A 16,597-nucleotide genomic window follows, 5' to 3' on the forward strand; every position below is an offset into this window, starting at 1 on the left:
TTTGTTAAATGTGTTTTCATTTTTAATTTTAGAATCCACAAGCTTCTTATCTTTTGTCCAGAACCAAATTCAAGCAAACTAAAAGAAAAATAATTTCTTTGAGGCTTAGCTGCCCGCTTAACTGTCTATTCATCCTCATTCCTTGCAATCATGTAACATGAAGTCTATTTTGTACATAAATATATACAAACTGGACATACTCCTAACATTTTATTACAAAATAAAAAGGAAAAGATTTCTAGTGTGTTTGGTCTGGAATTTCCACCAACTTCCCATTTGAAAATTTTATTTCTAGAGGATATAATTAGTTCTTTGATTCATATAACTAAATGATTTAGGAGAATTAATTTTTTTAATTTGTTTTTTTTTTTTTCAGGCATATGAATTGGGTAAAGAAAAAATACTTGCATAAGCTGTAGGGCTTTTTTCTGTCCACCAGAGTGAAATACAATTTATGTATTCTTTCTAAGAAATATCCTGTCTCCTTTATTCCAGTAGTTGGGACACCCTTCAGCCAGGCTCCCATGAGTATTCTGGTTGAGCAAAGAGTCCCAGCATTAAGGTGAGGAGATTGTCACCCTCCAGTTAATTTGAGGGCAAAGACAACCTGAAGAAAGACTGAAAGGGACCACTGGAAAGAAATGAAGCATCAATGAGGAGGTGGTAAGAGAAAAAAGTGTCCTTGATGCTGTAGATGTCATCTGAGAGGACAAGAAACATGGGAATTTTATGTTATCTGATTAAAACAATCAGACTATAAAACATAGTCTTTTATTAATCTAGATCTTTATTACTTTAAGTAGCAATAGTAGTTTTTCCCTTTTAAAATACTGAATCAAGAAGCATTCATTTTCTAAGCCTACCCATGGCTAAAGGTTAAGTTACAGCATATGGAATGCTCCAGGAAGTGGCAGGTTGTCAAAGGTTCCCTATAAATGGAATACTTTCTTGTACAACACTATCTGCAGCATTATTCTGGAGATACATTCAAGAATAACAACTGGGATAAGGAGGTCCCCAGGAGGAGTGTCTGGACTTCTGTCTTGACTCTATAGCTTACAAGAGTCAGGGAAGAGACAAAGGGCAATCAGAAGTCACAACATTCTCAGAATATATTCTATTAGTGACTTCCATGACTAGATCATTTATTACAGAAAATGAACCAAAGTGAGGAAATCCTCAAAAAAAAAAGTGTTGGGAGTAGAAATAGAGAAAAATTGATGAATAAATGCTCTTTCTCCTGCACTACTTCATATTCGGGTTAAAATGTGAACACTGATAATATGAGTAGGTCTGTTTAACAGTTCTAGATACATTGCTTTTCATGATCAATACTGATGCCTTCAAAATACATATTTTAAAAAGTAAATATTTTGCATTCTGAAGAATACAAAATTTTAAGTAATCATTTTATTAACCAAAGAATAAAACAATTATTTGGTTTTCAGCTTTTTAAGTAGGTCAAGTGCTTACAGAAAGGAATGAAGTGTTTGCCTTGAGCAGCAAGAGATGATGAATATAAATGAAATCATAATGTGATATGACATGTTTCACTTAATTTTTTTTTTCTCTGGACAAAGAAAAAGACATAGCAAGAGCTTGGTAAATTCTGTGTAATCCGAACAAAATCCCAGTGAGCACACGTAGCCTGGGTGCAGTATGTTATAAATGTGTACATTCAGTACATTCACTCAACAGACATTTATGGAACATGAAGTAGGTGTCAAACACGATACAAGCTATACCTTCAAAAGCCTAGATATGTCCAAGGAAGTAACAACACACCAATTTTGGGGACAATACAGTCTAAATGAGGACATAAACAAAAGAATGATCAAAACAACACAAGGCAAATAATCCCGTGTCAAGGACTGTCATCAGCCCTGACTGAGACTCTGTAGGGTGAGAGGTGAATTTTGACTCCACATGAGCAGGAAAGCTTCACAGAGGACATAACTGTGACCTGAGCCTTTAAAAATATTTGTACTTTTGACAGCTGATGGAGACGTGGTTAAGAGTTTCAGGCGTGAGGTAAGAATACTTGAAAGTGACCTATTTTCAGAAGCCTGTTACTGTGCGTAGTTCTTCCATGGTGAAGGATGTGAAACAGACCCAGGAAAGTAGGACTGGGCCGTATTACGGAGCACCTTCTGTGTTAAGGATGTGAAGTTGTTTTCATACTAGGGATGAGGAATCAATACATATTTTGTTTTGCTTTAATTTAAGCATGAGGACATTTTTTGTTTCAAAGTATTTTAAAAATATAATAGTGGAGCCCTGGCCGGTTGGCTCAGCGGTAGAGCGTCGGCCTGGCGTGCGGGGGACCCGGGTTCGATTCCCGGCCAGGGCACATAGGAGAAGCGCCCATTTGCTTCTCCACTCCCCCCCCCTCCTTCCTCTCTGTCTCTCTCTTTCCCTCCCGCAGCCAAGGCTCCATTGGAGCAAAAATAGCCCGGGCGCTGGGGATGGCTCCTTGGCTTCTGCCCCAGGCGCTAGAGTGGCTCTGGTCGCGGCAGAGCGACGCCCCGGATGGGCAGAGCGACGCCCGGGATGGGCAGAGCATCGCCCCCTGGTGGGCAGAGCTTCGCCCCTGGTGGGCGTGCCGGGTGGATCCCGGTCGGGCGCATGCGGAAGTCTGTCTGGGTCGGGCGCATGCGGGAGTCTGTCTGTCTCTCCCCGTTTCCAGCTTCAGAAAAATACAGTATATATATTGTATAATACAATATATATATAATAGTGGATTTGAAGAAAAGTCAATTTAAGCAAGAAGTGGTTATTGCAATGTGAGTTACCAATCTGTTACAGAAGTAGTCTCAAGAAAGACAGGAAAAAGTGTATTTAAGAAAAATTTCTAACAGCTGATTGGATATTGAGGAACAGGAAGATAGAGAACTGGAGCCAATCCTTACTGAAAAATTCTAATTTCTGTCAGTAAGGATAAGAAAACTTAGCTCAGGTAAAAGTGTATCAATTCTGGAAATGACAAATTTATACCATCCACACTAAACCATATTGATCATAAATTCATGATCTTTTTCAGGACAGCAGTTAGGGAAGCTCTGACATGTAAAACTAAAATATGTGGGCTGAGTGCAGCTTAAGAGTATCCCTGTTTCCTCTAAAACCTAAGGGAACAAAATGAACCAGACATCCTGAAACTTGGACTATGCACTCTAACCCTGCTTATAGATGGAGAAATCGTGGGACAGAACTGCTGTGTCATTTGCTGAATCAAGCAGCCAGCTTGACAGACTCAGTATTCGAAATAATCAGGATCCACTGGGTGTCCTACAATCACTTTATTTATTGATGTCTTTTCATGGGTAATTTTACTTCAGTCCTCATATATAGATGAATTCATACATGGATTTAGAACAGGGTGTGGCACTGATTAAGTATCAGCAGGTGGTAGCTGCTGCTGCTACTAACAGTCTTGGGACAATAAATATAAGAATCTGAAATACCTTAAAAACCTACACTTTCTTATTCACATATATACACCACAACTTCTCATCTAGATACCTTACACTCTTCTTTAGGGAAATATCTATCATAGCAGCTTATTGCTATAACATTCTCAGTTGTGTTTTGTTTTTATTCATCTAGTTTATTCTCTGTAGGGCTCACTTGATTATAAACTGCGTAAGAGAAAAATGTTTGTCTCCTTTGTTTCTACTCTAAACCCACTGACTAGCATAGAGCTGAACCCATCATAGGTACTCAGTAAATATTTATGATAAAGTTGAACACAACAGAAATACAAAGAAATGAATCATTTTTCTTCTTTAGTAAGTTGCACAGCCTATCATAAAGGCATTGCAATGAGAAAAACATTTTGCATTATTTTTCCATGATCTAATTAGCAAGTTTACAACCAGATCCTCTGCTAAAGAATGTGTGTGTGAAGAAATGTAAGCAGTGTTTTCAAGCCGATATAATGATATCATTGCTTTTTTTCCTGGATCTACTATCAGTTTTATCTCAAGACATAACAAGACAGATATATTTCCTGGAGTTACAGCCAAGATGCTGGTCAGCTCCAGAAGACTGTGAAATGCCTGCTAATGGAAGATTTCCTGGATTGGAGGGAAAATGTTTAAATATAAATATGAAATTTTTCTTCCTGCAAAGGAAAGAAAAGGATATTTATACTATTACACTATGCAGAATAAGATGCTACCTACTCACCTTACAGAATTTATATGCTTTATTCCTATTCCATGAGATAATAATTTTCTCCCCCATTATGTTCTCAATGAAAATAAGCAAGGAGGGAATACTTGTATCTATTCTAATATCTAAAACTAGACTACTTACCAGGTTTTGGAAGACAGAAGAAACATGTAGAGAGAACATAAAGAAGAGACTGGAAGACTATGATTTATTAGTGGAAGTGATTTTCTTATATAAAGAACTTTGAGGAAATGAACAGAAGAAAGAAGGGAGGAAGTTAGGGAGGAGGGGAGCAAAAAGGGACAAAATACATTGACAGAAAATGATTTAACTTTGGGTGATGAACACACAACACAATCAGTAGTTCAAATCAATATAAATGTATACCTGAAACATATGTATTCTTATTGATCAATATCACCAAATTACATTTAATTTTCTAAATAATTTTTTTAAATGTCAATCTTTTTTGGTAAAAGGAAGTTTTCTGTTACTGCTTTACACCAAAAAATGTCTTTGTTATCATATTTATAAGTAGGATTGTATCCTTCTTAAATGATTGAAAGAGTTGCTATCATTTTTATCATATATATTTTATCACATATGCATTTTTTCATTAGTACTGAGGAAATATTGTATAAAAGGTGAAGTGTTGAACCTAAGATAAATAAGCCTTGATTCTAACCCCTCAAAATGCTGATGTGCTGATGTATAATGCAGAAATGATGGTCTGATTTGCCAATGAAACTGATACTTTTATCTTCATTATATATTTTTTTCTTAAGGAGAGAGACGGACAGACAGACAGGAAGGGAGAGAAAGAAGAAACATCAACTTGCAGTTGTGGCACCTCAATTTTTCATTGATGGCTTTCTCATGTGTGCCTTGACCAGGGGGCTCCAGCTGAGACAGTAACCCCTTGCTCAAGTCAGCAATCTTGAGCACAAACCAGCAACCTTGGATTTCAAATCAATGACCTTTGGGCTCAAGCCAACAACAATGGTGTCATGTCTATGGTCCTGAGCTCAAGCTGGTGAGCCCATGCTCAAGCTGGCAACCTCAGGGTTTCAAACCTGGGTCCTCAGCATCTCATGTCAACACTCTATCCACTGTGCCACCAACTGGTCAGCTCCATTACATTTTGTCTACCAAAAATAATTACTTGATTTTGATTCAGTTCAATTGATCTCATTTTAATGTATCAGTATAACATAGTAATACATTGATGTCCAGATGAATACAGTATAAAGAATTTTTTCTTATCTCTGTTAGTTGCACATTTATAATTTTTAATCAGCCTCACCTATGGTGGTGCAGTGGATAAAGTGTCGACCTGGAATGCTGAGGTCACCAGTTCAAAACCCTGGGCTTGCCTGGTCAAGGCACATATGGGAGTTGATGCTTCCTGCTCCTCCCCTTGTTCTCTCTCTATCTCTCCCTCTCTCTCTCTAATAAAAATGAATAAATAAAATCTTTTAAAACAAGTAAATAAATATAATTTTTAATCAGTCACAAGATTGTTATTTTTATCATAGTAAAATTTTAATTTAGATATAAAAATTTAATTCTGAGGAGTAATTTAGTGGAATTATGTGAACGAAGAGAAGAGTGCCAGGGATAGAAGAACATTATCATCTATGGTTAGGTAAGAGAAAAGTGGATTAATATGATGTAAACAAAGAGACATAATAATTAAACTTCAACTCTAACTTGTCTATTTCTCTATAAAAATCAGAAAAATTAGCCTGACCAGGCAGTGGCGCAGTGGATAGAGCGTCAGAAATGGGATGTGGAAGGCCCAGGTTTGAGACCCCGAGGTCGCCAGCTTGCATGCAGTCTCATCTGGTTTGAGCAAGGCTCACCAGCTTGAGCCCAAGGTTGCTGGCTTGAGCAAGGGGTAACTCAGTATGCGGTAGCCCCCCAATCAAGGCACATATGAGAAATCAATCAATGAACAACTAAGGAACCGTAACGAAGAATTGATGTTTCTCATCTCTCCCTTCTTGTCTGTCTATCCCTATCTGTCCCTCTCTCTGTCTCTGCAAAAATAATAATAATAATAATAATAATCAGAAAGTTTATAAATAAGTTTTTAAAATTGACTTTTTTCTTATCTTAAAATATTAAACAACTACTTTCATAGTACTTAAATTATATGTACTATTGGTTGTGCTTTTTTCAAAATACTACAGTTCAGAGAAACTTAGGTTTAGAAATTCAAACGAAAACATATTGTCATTGATTTTTAAAAATCTAAATAACAGTCATACATCTTGTATTATAATGATTTTGAAAAAATGAGAATGGAAATTCTACTAAATATTTTTACACTGTTTTAAATTGCAAGGTGTTTTATAGGTTTCTGCTGTTTTTCACATTCAAATTGTTATTTAATTCAAAGCTCCTTGTTTTAAGTATGTGAGTTAAATGTATTTAATTTTGCTAATATGAAATATAATCTTTTCTGTGCTTATATGAGCCATTTTCTTTGGGCAGTGTTTTTACTGAATATATAATTCTTTGCAAAGAGTCTTAGTCTTGATCTATACTGTACACAATTTAAACATATTACTTGAAATGAATAGTGTAATTAATTTAAAATACTTTAGGTATCTTCAAAAATGAACCCTTGAATCATGGAAATATCTATGAATAAAAGATTGGATGTTTTAAACAACAGAAATAGCACTTGATGTGTTGGAAAAAGAAATAAGTTGTGATGAGAGATAAGAAGGAAATAAAATTTTATTATAATGATATTTGTACAACTTGCCTCATTTTACAGTATAAAGATAATCTTCAAAATGTGGAAAATTATTTTTAAAAATCACATATTAGTTTAGGTATATTAGCAAATCACCCTTTTAAAAGAAAATTGTGTGTTTTGTTTGTGTTTATGTCTATATGTTTGCTCAGCGCTTTGTATCTAGCCAGAAGGTACACAAAGCGGCATTAGGAAGAAGCCCACAAAGGCTTCCTATGTACCCCCAAATCACAAATCGTAAATTCCCATCCTACTCTTGAAAGAGTTTTTCTATGACTTACATGTGAAAGCACTTGTATACTTACATTGACATAGAAGTGACATAGAAGAGTAGTGTTAGGAGATATTTCCCAGAATTTCAATAACAAGACTACAAGCTGCATAAGGGCAGGTATTGTTCTGTGTTCTAATCACTGAAATGTCCCAAGTCTCTAGAACACTGTTACACATTGTGAAACTCAGTAAATATTTTTGAATGAATGAATGAGCAGTTTATAAATAATCAACCTGTTTATATAAATATTTTAGATCATAAAAGTGATAATGTAGCCCGCTGTAAGTTACTTGTCTGAGACAGGTAGTGGAAAAACCTAATGTATCAATTTCTCAGGCAGTGATAATGCCCTTCAATAAATTACTTTACTCTTAAGTACTAAATCAGTGATAGAAGGAAACATCAACCAAGATATATATGCTAAAGGAGAATTTTCAGGCAAACATCTTATATTCTATATACCTCCTTGCTTAAATCAATCTATGATTTACAAGGAATTTCTACATGGGGTTGATAAGTTAATATTTATTATGAAGGTCTATTTACCCCTTCAGTCAGCACTTAGTAACTGCTTTCCTTCAGCAGTATACTAAGTAGTAAGGATATAATTGTGTACACATGACTGCCACAACCCCTGTCCCATGGATGGTTTCTCTTGTGACAGAAACAAATAAAAAGTAAACACACAAATGAGTAAAACAAATTTGTCTTATGATAAGTGCTTTCAACAAAATAAATGGAGAGTGGGAGTTTGGGAATTGAACAAATCTATAGTTGCAGTTCTCAGGGGAGGCAATTTTGAAGAGATAACATTTAAGCTGAGATCTGTAAATTGCAAGTTCAGCTTAAAAAGAGACTTTCTCCGTTGCATACGATTTAAAATATCTCCAAGGGCAAACATTCATGCCACTGGGAGGAGAAAAGCAGAAAGGTTACTATACCCGTGATGTACAATAATCAGTAAAGTTGGAAATGCTTGCATCCAAAAGCTATAACCCATTTATCAATGTAGATACATTCCTATTCTGTATAGTAGTTATTATAAAACACCCACATTTTTATACTGTTTAACCAGTGTTTGGGATGTTAAAATAGCTGCCCAATCTAAAACAAAAAAATAGAGTTTTGATAATACCCAAACTATTGGAGTATAATTTTATATATTAAGTTTTGACAATATTTATATTTTTATTTGATTTCTTTATTTTATACATGTTTCCCAGGATAGTCCACTGGTCTTACAGTCTGACAGGAATGTAACAGTGAATGCAAGAAATCACATGGGGCAGTTAACTGGACAGCTGACAGTAGGTGAGTGTTTGGGGTAAAATCACTTGTACCATCTTACTCCATTTAAAACTCTCTGGGTGTTTAAATTGGGAAAAGCAAAAGCATATCATTTCTATACTATATAATTAGACATCTCATACAACCCAATTATCTTGCACGATTTGATTTGTCATGAGGCTAGTTATGGTTTCCTGTGTTTGGTAGTTATTCCTTTTCTTGATGTGTTATTGTGGGACTGAATTATATATATTTTGTTATTTGTACACTTGAATTACAAAATGCACAATTTTCTTAACAAGTATCTCCCTCGTATGTGTTAAATTTTAGTCCCTAGTATATTTTAAATTTTAGTAAATAGGCTTACATTATGTGGTCTATGTATCATTTATTTTAGGCAAATAATTTATCATAAATATATTAGAAATGATATAATAGCTGAATATAATAAATCTTAACATTTAAGAATTAGCTATAAATTTGAAGTTTAGTTATCTCAACTTTTAGACTTATAAGCTTTAGAAATGATAAAAAAATTAATGATAATATATTCTTAGTGTTTTATCATATTGTTAATTTTAATTTAGAGATTAATATTATATGGCATTATTAGTTGACTCAGTTTTTTAAGAAGGCAAATTAAGCATCAATTATAATTATGTAAGATAATACATAGAATTAATGTGTGTATAATTGCTAAAATTATAAAAGTGAAAACTACATTTTTTATTGGGAAAATTGCCTACCACTTGTTAGCATTTTGTATGTTCATGCATATGTGTGTGTATGAAACTATATTTTAGATGGTAAATTACAATTTTGAGAATTGAGATACCCTGATTTCAATAAGTTCATCATCATTTTAATGCAGAAGAATGTTTCCAATATCTTTAATTAAACTACACAAAAATATGACATTTAAAATGTGAGACTTACAAGTGTGAGTTTGGTTCTGTCCACTTCCTTTGTAGGTCTAGGAAATACATCTTGATATGCTATTCATTTGAATGAACTGAAAAGTGGAACTTATATTTTAGTATATATTTCCAAAAATATAATTACATATTATTTATAATAATTACAGTTACTTTATATTTTTAAAATGTAACAGTTGGTCAGTAAGTATCTATTCATTACTCTTACTGGAAAGTATTTGTGATACATAGAAATGTATTAATTATGAAGAAGAGTGATATGCAAATGTGTTAAAAATTAAAGAAATTAAATATGTCAATTGATATAGAACTGCTTCAGAAGCACCAGGCACTCAGTTTAAATGACCATGCTAATTCATCATTGTTATGTTGGAATTACAGAAACAGAACTAAACTTTAGATTTTTCATATTCCTCATTTTCTTAATGTTAAGAACACTTCAGATATATAAAACCTATTTTTGTTTTTACATTCTTCTCCTGATTAAAAAGGTCCTTGGTTGAAATGCATACATGTAAATGAAACACAAAAAGACATATACTAGTGGCCACTGTAATATAATTGCTGCATAACTACTGCTAGCAGAGCAAAGCAGCTGTCTGATTATACGGAGTATAATCAAATACCATTTGCATTTTGCTGCATGCTTTCCTGCAGGAAATATAAAGAATAATAGTTTTGTGACTGTACTTTCAACCACCGTTTCAAACTGAATTAATATGGTATCACTATTTGCCAACTGAGGGAAAAGGAGAATGAAGAGACAGAGGGGAAGGGTGGGTGAAGGGAATTTATTCAATCCATTGAGGTTTAAACTAAAAACTGTTTAACACTCTGGCCAATGGTGTCTACTCTTGGTGACCTCCATCTTTTCATTGCTTTGTAGTTTTCGATGACAATACAGAGAACAAAGAAAGATGTAGGGAAAAAAAGGGAGTATGGAGGGAAAAAAGTGTTTACATTTGGAGTCAAAACTGAAAGACAGACTATTATAAGTAGTTAAAGAAATAGAAATGTTAATATCATCAAAATGAGTGTGTCCTTCAATACAACTTAAATAAGGTATAAAAGTATTGTTTAACATTATAACATATTATATATATTTGATGAAGCAATGGCTAAAAAGTAGTAAGAAATTTTCCCTCTGATATGTCTTTTGTGATCAGTCTATAGCTGTAATATAAAAATAAAAGGATAATCTGAAAAGTTAAACATGGGGAAATATTAATGCATAGAAATAGTTTAGTTTTTAATTATTTTTGTTTAGTAGCATACTTCAATTAAATTGCAGTCATAAACCATGTCTGACTGATTGCTATGTGTCTTGTGTGGTAAACATAATAAGCTCCATGATGCCACCTCTATATCATTATCCCAGTAAAACATTAAGACTAATTGGGTATTAAATAATTAGAATGTCATTGTTGTGAAATTCTACTTTTAAAATGTGCTTAAAATCACAATCTTATGCTTCAAATTGGATCTCATATTTCACCATAATTCTCCTTGTTTAATGCTCAATAAACTTGGGAAAATGAATTAACCCCTAGGAGCTACTGACTATTATTGTCAAAATCATCTACTCATCATTTGATATTCTCATTTTCATTAATCAAAAACCAGTGACATCACCAGATAATATAAAAAGCACAGTTACAATCTTAATTCCTCATTTGTCTCTTTTTCCTCACTAATTCTTCAATGCTTCGATCTTCTTCAAAGTAATCCTTCAGTAAACCTAACTACAGGGCAATGAGAAAGAATGCCATTGGCAAGAAATTAAACACAGCGACAGTCACATGGAGTACCAGTTTTTATTTTTCTGTTTTGCATTTTGAAGATTCAACACCACAGAATACAGCAAGCAAGTACAGATAACTTCTGAAGGAGAGTCGGCCTAGGCTTCTCCTGAGGTCTGAGGGGCTTGCCTTTATTGCTCAGGATTTCTCGGGCCTGGGCCAGGACTTGGGTGATGAATGGGTAGTGGCCTGGGGTCCAGAACAGATGTGGCTTACTGACCCTTTGCCTTTTCCAGGGGCTGTCAAACCACTACACACTTAAAATTCAATTTTCTTTTTCTTACTAGAGAAGACGTGCTTGAGAAGAAAAATGACACATTAGAATTCTGTCAGGAAAATAGATCATACTATATTTAAGGAAATGAAAATATGAGTTTCTCATAGGAAACCATTGTTTTTCCTCAAGGTTGCATTGAATAAAATTTACACGTTGATTAATAGAAAGGAAAGTGGATGATACAGTGTATTTTTAACAACTCTACATAAACAGAAACATAACATTGGGTCTGCTAATACTTGGGCATACAACTTTAAAGAATGCCAAAAACACGGCAAAAAAAAAAATAGAGTGCAGTTAGATAAAAATAATTGTGGGTGGCAAAAATATAATGTACTTTTCCTGGTTTATCTCAATTCAAGAATAAAAATCTAGATTTACCTGCAAGAGATGATGTGTATGACCATTTCTTAAGTGATAGGCCACTTTCACCTGGTTTGTCATCGCTCAGATGAAGTGAGAACCCAAAAAGTAGTTGGTTATGGCTCAGTCTTTTCATTTTGGCAATAAAGTAACCTAGTGATAAAAGTCATACTCATTAGTAAAAACTGAAGACCCTAACTAAGTCTCTTAACTGTGTCGATGGCTATCTGCCCACTTTGAGACATCTCCCAATTACTAAGATAGACAGGTACACACACTCACGCGCGCGCGCGCACACACACGTACACACGCACGCACGCACAGAACCGGTATAAGGAAATAAAGCCAGTAGGACTTTAAAGAAACACTTCTGAGTCTACTACTGCACACAACAGGGTTGACTGAGACATCTGTATTTTATTTCCTGCAACATGCTACAGGATAATTTGTTGGGAAACTTTTTCAAAAAAATTATTAGCCACCTTATCATGGCAAAATTAAACCTCTGTAAAGCAAAAAATAAGTAAAATAACACAATTTTAAGGATCAATCACATAATTAAACAAAATTTTAATAGTAACTATTTTACAATTAAGAATTAATATACAGTAATGCTTATTAGGTTGTTTAGACTGAGAAATGTTAATATTCCATGATTTAAATTAATTCATGTCCTAAGATTTCACAAGATGAGAAAAAAAACATGTGTTAGAAAGGCACTTTGATTATGACTACTTATTAAGAATTGTTACAGAAAACCAAAAAAATAAGAATGTAAGATCAACAAAAATTAATTTATTTTTTTGTATTTTTCTGAAGTTGGAAATGGGCAGGCAGTCAGACAGACTTCCGCATGCACCCGAACGGCATCCACCCGGCACGCCCACCAGGGGGCGATACTCTGCCCATCTGGGGTGTTGCTCTGTTGCAACCAGAGCCATTCTAGCGCCTGAGGCGGAGGCCATAGAGCCATCCTCAGCGCCCAGGCCAACTTTGCTCCAATGGAGCCTTGGCTGTGGGAAGGGAAGAGAGAGACAGAGAGGAAGGAGAGAGGAAGGGGTGGAGAAGCAGATGGGTGTTTCTCCTGTGTGCTTTGGTCGGGAATCGAACCCGGGACTCCTGCACGCCAGGCCGACACTCTACCACTGAGCCAACTGGCCAGAGCCTAACAAAAATTAATTTTAAAGTACAGGAATGTGTCAGTTTAATAATATCATGAGGACTTATATAATATAATTTATATACCAAAATGTTGTAGAAGAATATTTCACCTAGAAATCATAATTTTCTCAGAAACTAGTCTTATGAAAGAATTATATTTTAACAGTTAATAGCATGGGTGCTAAAATAGCTAAGTCCCATTTGTATCATTTCTGCAACCTTGGGCAAGTCACTCCAGGCATATTCTCTGTATTCACTTTATAAGAGTAGATGTGGGAATTAAATAAGTGAATATATGTGAAATTCTTGGAATGCTTCCTGACACATACTAGCATGCATTATGTATATGTTAGCAATTGTAAGTTTTATTAGATCTACATGTAAATAATTCTGTGCACTTGACCAAGCCTCTGGGTTTCACTTTCCTTATCTATGCAATCAGTATTATGTTACATTGTGTCCATGGTTCTTTCCTGTTTCATGCCTACGAGTGGATAACTATTTTTTCCCTTTAGAGAACAAAATTAGTTCATGAATAATTTGGTCCATTAAATTTCCTGCTATAGAGTAGTTCTGACAAAAAATGGCATTTGATTTGAGTTTTGACCTCTTTGCCACAAGTTATGAGCATGTATTTTAGATTTAAAATGAAGAATGTGAATAAACACAACTAAATTAACATCACTGTTATGTGTTTATTCTTTCATCAATTTTTGTCTTATAAAATGTTTTATAATGAAATTTAATACACAAAATAATTCAACAAGCCCAATCAGTTTATTTTTGTAATACTAAACATCAGCATGTTATGTCCCTAAATAACTGGGAAAAATGTAGATGAGGACTTTATAATAAATATTTAAAGGCTCGTAAAGTGACATGTAATCTTACGTTAAAGCAATTACAACTGTGAACACCTGGGAATCACTTAATTACCTGCAGATGGTGTAGAACATATAAAAAGTAGAAGGATGCAGATTATTCTCATGTACCAAATTTATGTTTTTTGTCATTGACTCATTTTTTTAAACTTAGAGAATGCTGTAGTAGTCTTGGACAACTTAGTAGAATGAATATTTTATGCAAAATAGACTATGCAAATCTTGGAAAGTAGATCAACAAAATACTTAGCTTTACTATTACACAGATTAAATGATTAAATGCATCATTGATTTTTAAGGGTTTAATGTTAATATCAATCAACTCATTTATTTAGTCATATTAATTAAACTACTTTAATTAGTTTAATATTAATTATTCAGTTTGGGTAAATAGTACATTAAAGCAAATGCCTATGATTTTAGAATTAGGATGGCATTCTTAGAAATTAGGACCCTAAATAAATGTAATTTAAGTATAATGAAAATTACGTCTGAAAAAAAAGGCAGTAATATGCGTGTTTTGAAAAGCTTTTTATCACAAGGGTTTTTTTGTTATTGTCTTAACATCCTAAATTTTTTGTGTTAGTTACTAATTGTTATTACCTTAAAAAGCAAAACAAATTATTTGTTTCAAATAATGAAGTTCTCAAATATGTGTAGATTAAGGAGTGCTGGTCAAGGAACACTGAGGATTTTTCTTTCCGGAGAACCTAGACCACATTCTGAAATCGATGGTTTGACTAAGTCATTTCCAGCCTTTGCTGGCTCTGTCTGCCAGCTTTTCTTGGGTTCCCCATGCCCTGGTCAGGCTCTACTCACTGCAGTTCTGCAAGGCCAGTTCCACTTAACAGTGACCTGTTTTATGGTCCTAAGGACCATCTCTGCAAGGTGTTGGTCTCTTTTTCTCAAGAGACTGGATAGGTAATCTGCTAAAATTGTCAGAGATACTAATGCTTTGATTGATAGAATAACATCTTTGAATGTCCTCCCTTCCAAACAAATTATGTTTCAAAATATGGTCTTTGGTAATAACACCTTTAGTTGTTAAACAAGTAAACCTAGTCTTGAGTATTTAGGAATGAGGGCATGGAGTAAAATGACAAGTGATGGTTCTATTAAGACTATTGTAAAGATAATACTCCATCATTGTAGCATTATGTAGGTCAGTCCATCTCTTTATATGGTGATTAAAGAAGATAATATAGTTTTTTTTCACTAATTATAATGCAAGAACTTGTTACATGTATTTACCATTATAATACTAAGGAAAGCACTAAAGAGAGAAATAACTATTTTGTTAATTCTATAATTACATAAAATTATCAAAAATATGCTAATACTAAAGCTTGTTATTTAAATTTTAATGGTAAGAAGTTTGTTATGGAATAAAAATGATATATCACAGAGCTCATTAAAGGATAAAAGTAAAATAATATAAGCCAAAGAGCAAGAGTGTTGTTTTTTTTTTACTTCATACTTTAGATATCAGTTAGCACTATAGCTATATGACTTACCTAAAATTAATGAGTCTATAGTATATACATTGCACCAAGCTTTGTTTTTAATGAGGCTCCATTTGTGGGATCTCATAATCGCAGGTGCATTTGAGTTTCATATATAATTGACTTATTGAGCATGCAATTTTTTTTTTTGTCTTTACAAGAAACTTGTTTTGGGGAAATTTGCTTAATGGGGCATATTGTTCACAAATGTAAGGTTATGGGACTAATTACTGAAAACATCTGGTGGTAGGCAGCTAAATAAAACTTAGGGTTCCATCTGTCCACAGAAGATATTACCTCAGTTTAAGGGGCATTGGATGAGGTTGCAGTTGAGCCCATACTACTAAAGATCAATATTCATGACCTGGTCATGGGATACAGCGAGATCTGTATGAACCATTCCTTGTGATGGTTTACATCTATTAACTACATTACTTTTATTTTCAAATTTCACTTTGGCTTAAATGTCTATTCTTATGTGTAGTTCTGGAGAAATTCCAAGTTAGATAATGCATACATCAGAAAAATAAAGTGTGGTGGGAATAGAAAATTGAACATAGGTAGAGGTAAAAATGAACTGGAGCCATTCTTGTTTAACAAATATTTGCTGGACTCTTTTTCTTTTTAATTAATTAATTTTAATGGGGTGACATTGATCAATCAGGGTACATAGGTTCAGAGAAAACATCCCCAGGTTATTTTGACATTTGATTATGTTGCATACCCATCACCCAAAGTCAAATTGTCTTCAGTCACCTTCTATCTGGTTTTCTTTGTGCCCCTCCCCTGCCCCCATCTACTCCCCTTTCCTACTCCCCCTTTCCATCCTCCCCCCACCCCGGTAAACACCACACTCTTGTCCATGTCCCTGAGTCTCACTTTTATGTCCCACCTAGGTATGGAATTATACAGTTCTTAGTATTTTCCTGATTTACTTATTTCACTCAGTATAATGTTATCAAGGTCCATCCATGTTGTTGTAAATCAGGGGTCAGGAACCTTTTGGCTAAGAGAGCCATGAATGCCACATATTTTAAAATGTAATTCCATGAGAGCCATACAGCAACCCGTGTACATTACACATTATCCAATAAAAATTTGATGTTGTCCCAGAGGACAACTATGATTGGCTCCAGCCACCCTCAACCATGAACATGAGCAGTAGGAAATGGATTGTAATA

General features: G+C 34.3%; 1 protein-coding gene across 2 annotated transcripts in view; it reads left to right on the plus strand.

The window, feature by feature from the left end:
* SGCZ (sarcoglycan zeta) overlaps positions 1–16,597 on the plus strand; it is a 264,535-nt gene that overhangs the window by 169,156 nt on the left and 78,782 nt on the right. For both annotated transcript variants that reach the window (XM_066235784.1, XM_066235785.1), the window contains exon 3: positions 8,435–8,522. In XM_066235784.1, coding sequence (XP_066091881.1) covers positions 8,435–8,522 — 88 coding nt within the window. The remainder of the gene's footprint in view (positions 1–8,434; positions 8,523–16,597) is intronic.

This window comes from Saccopteryx bilineata, chromosome 6 (assembly GCF_036850765.1).
Source record: "Saccopteryx bilineata isolate mSacBil1 chromosome 6, mSacBil1_pri_phased_curated, whole genome shotgun sequence".
NCBI classification, from domain to species: domain Eukaryota; kingdom Metazoa; phylum Chordata; class Mammalia; order Chiroptera; family Emballonuridae; genus Saccopteryx; species Saccopteryx bilineata.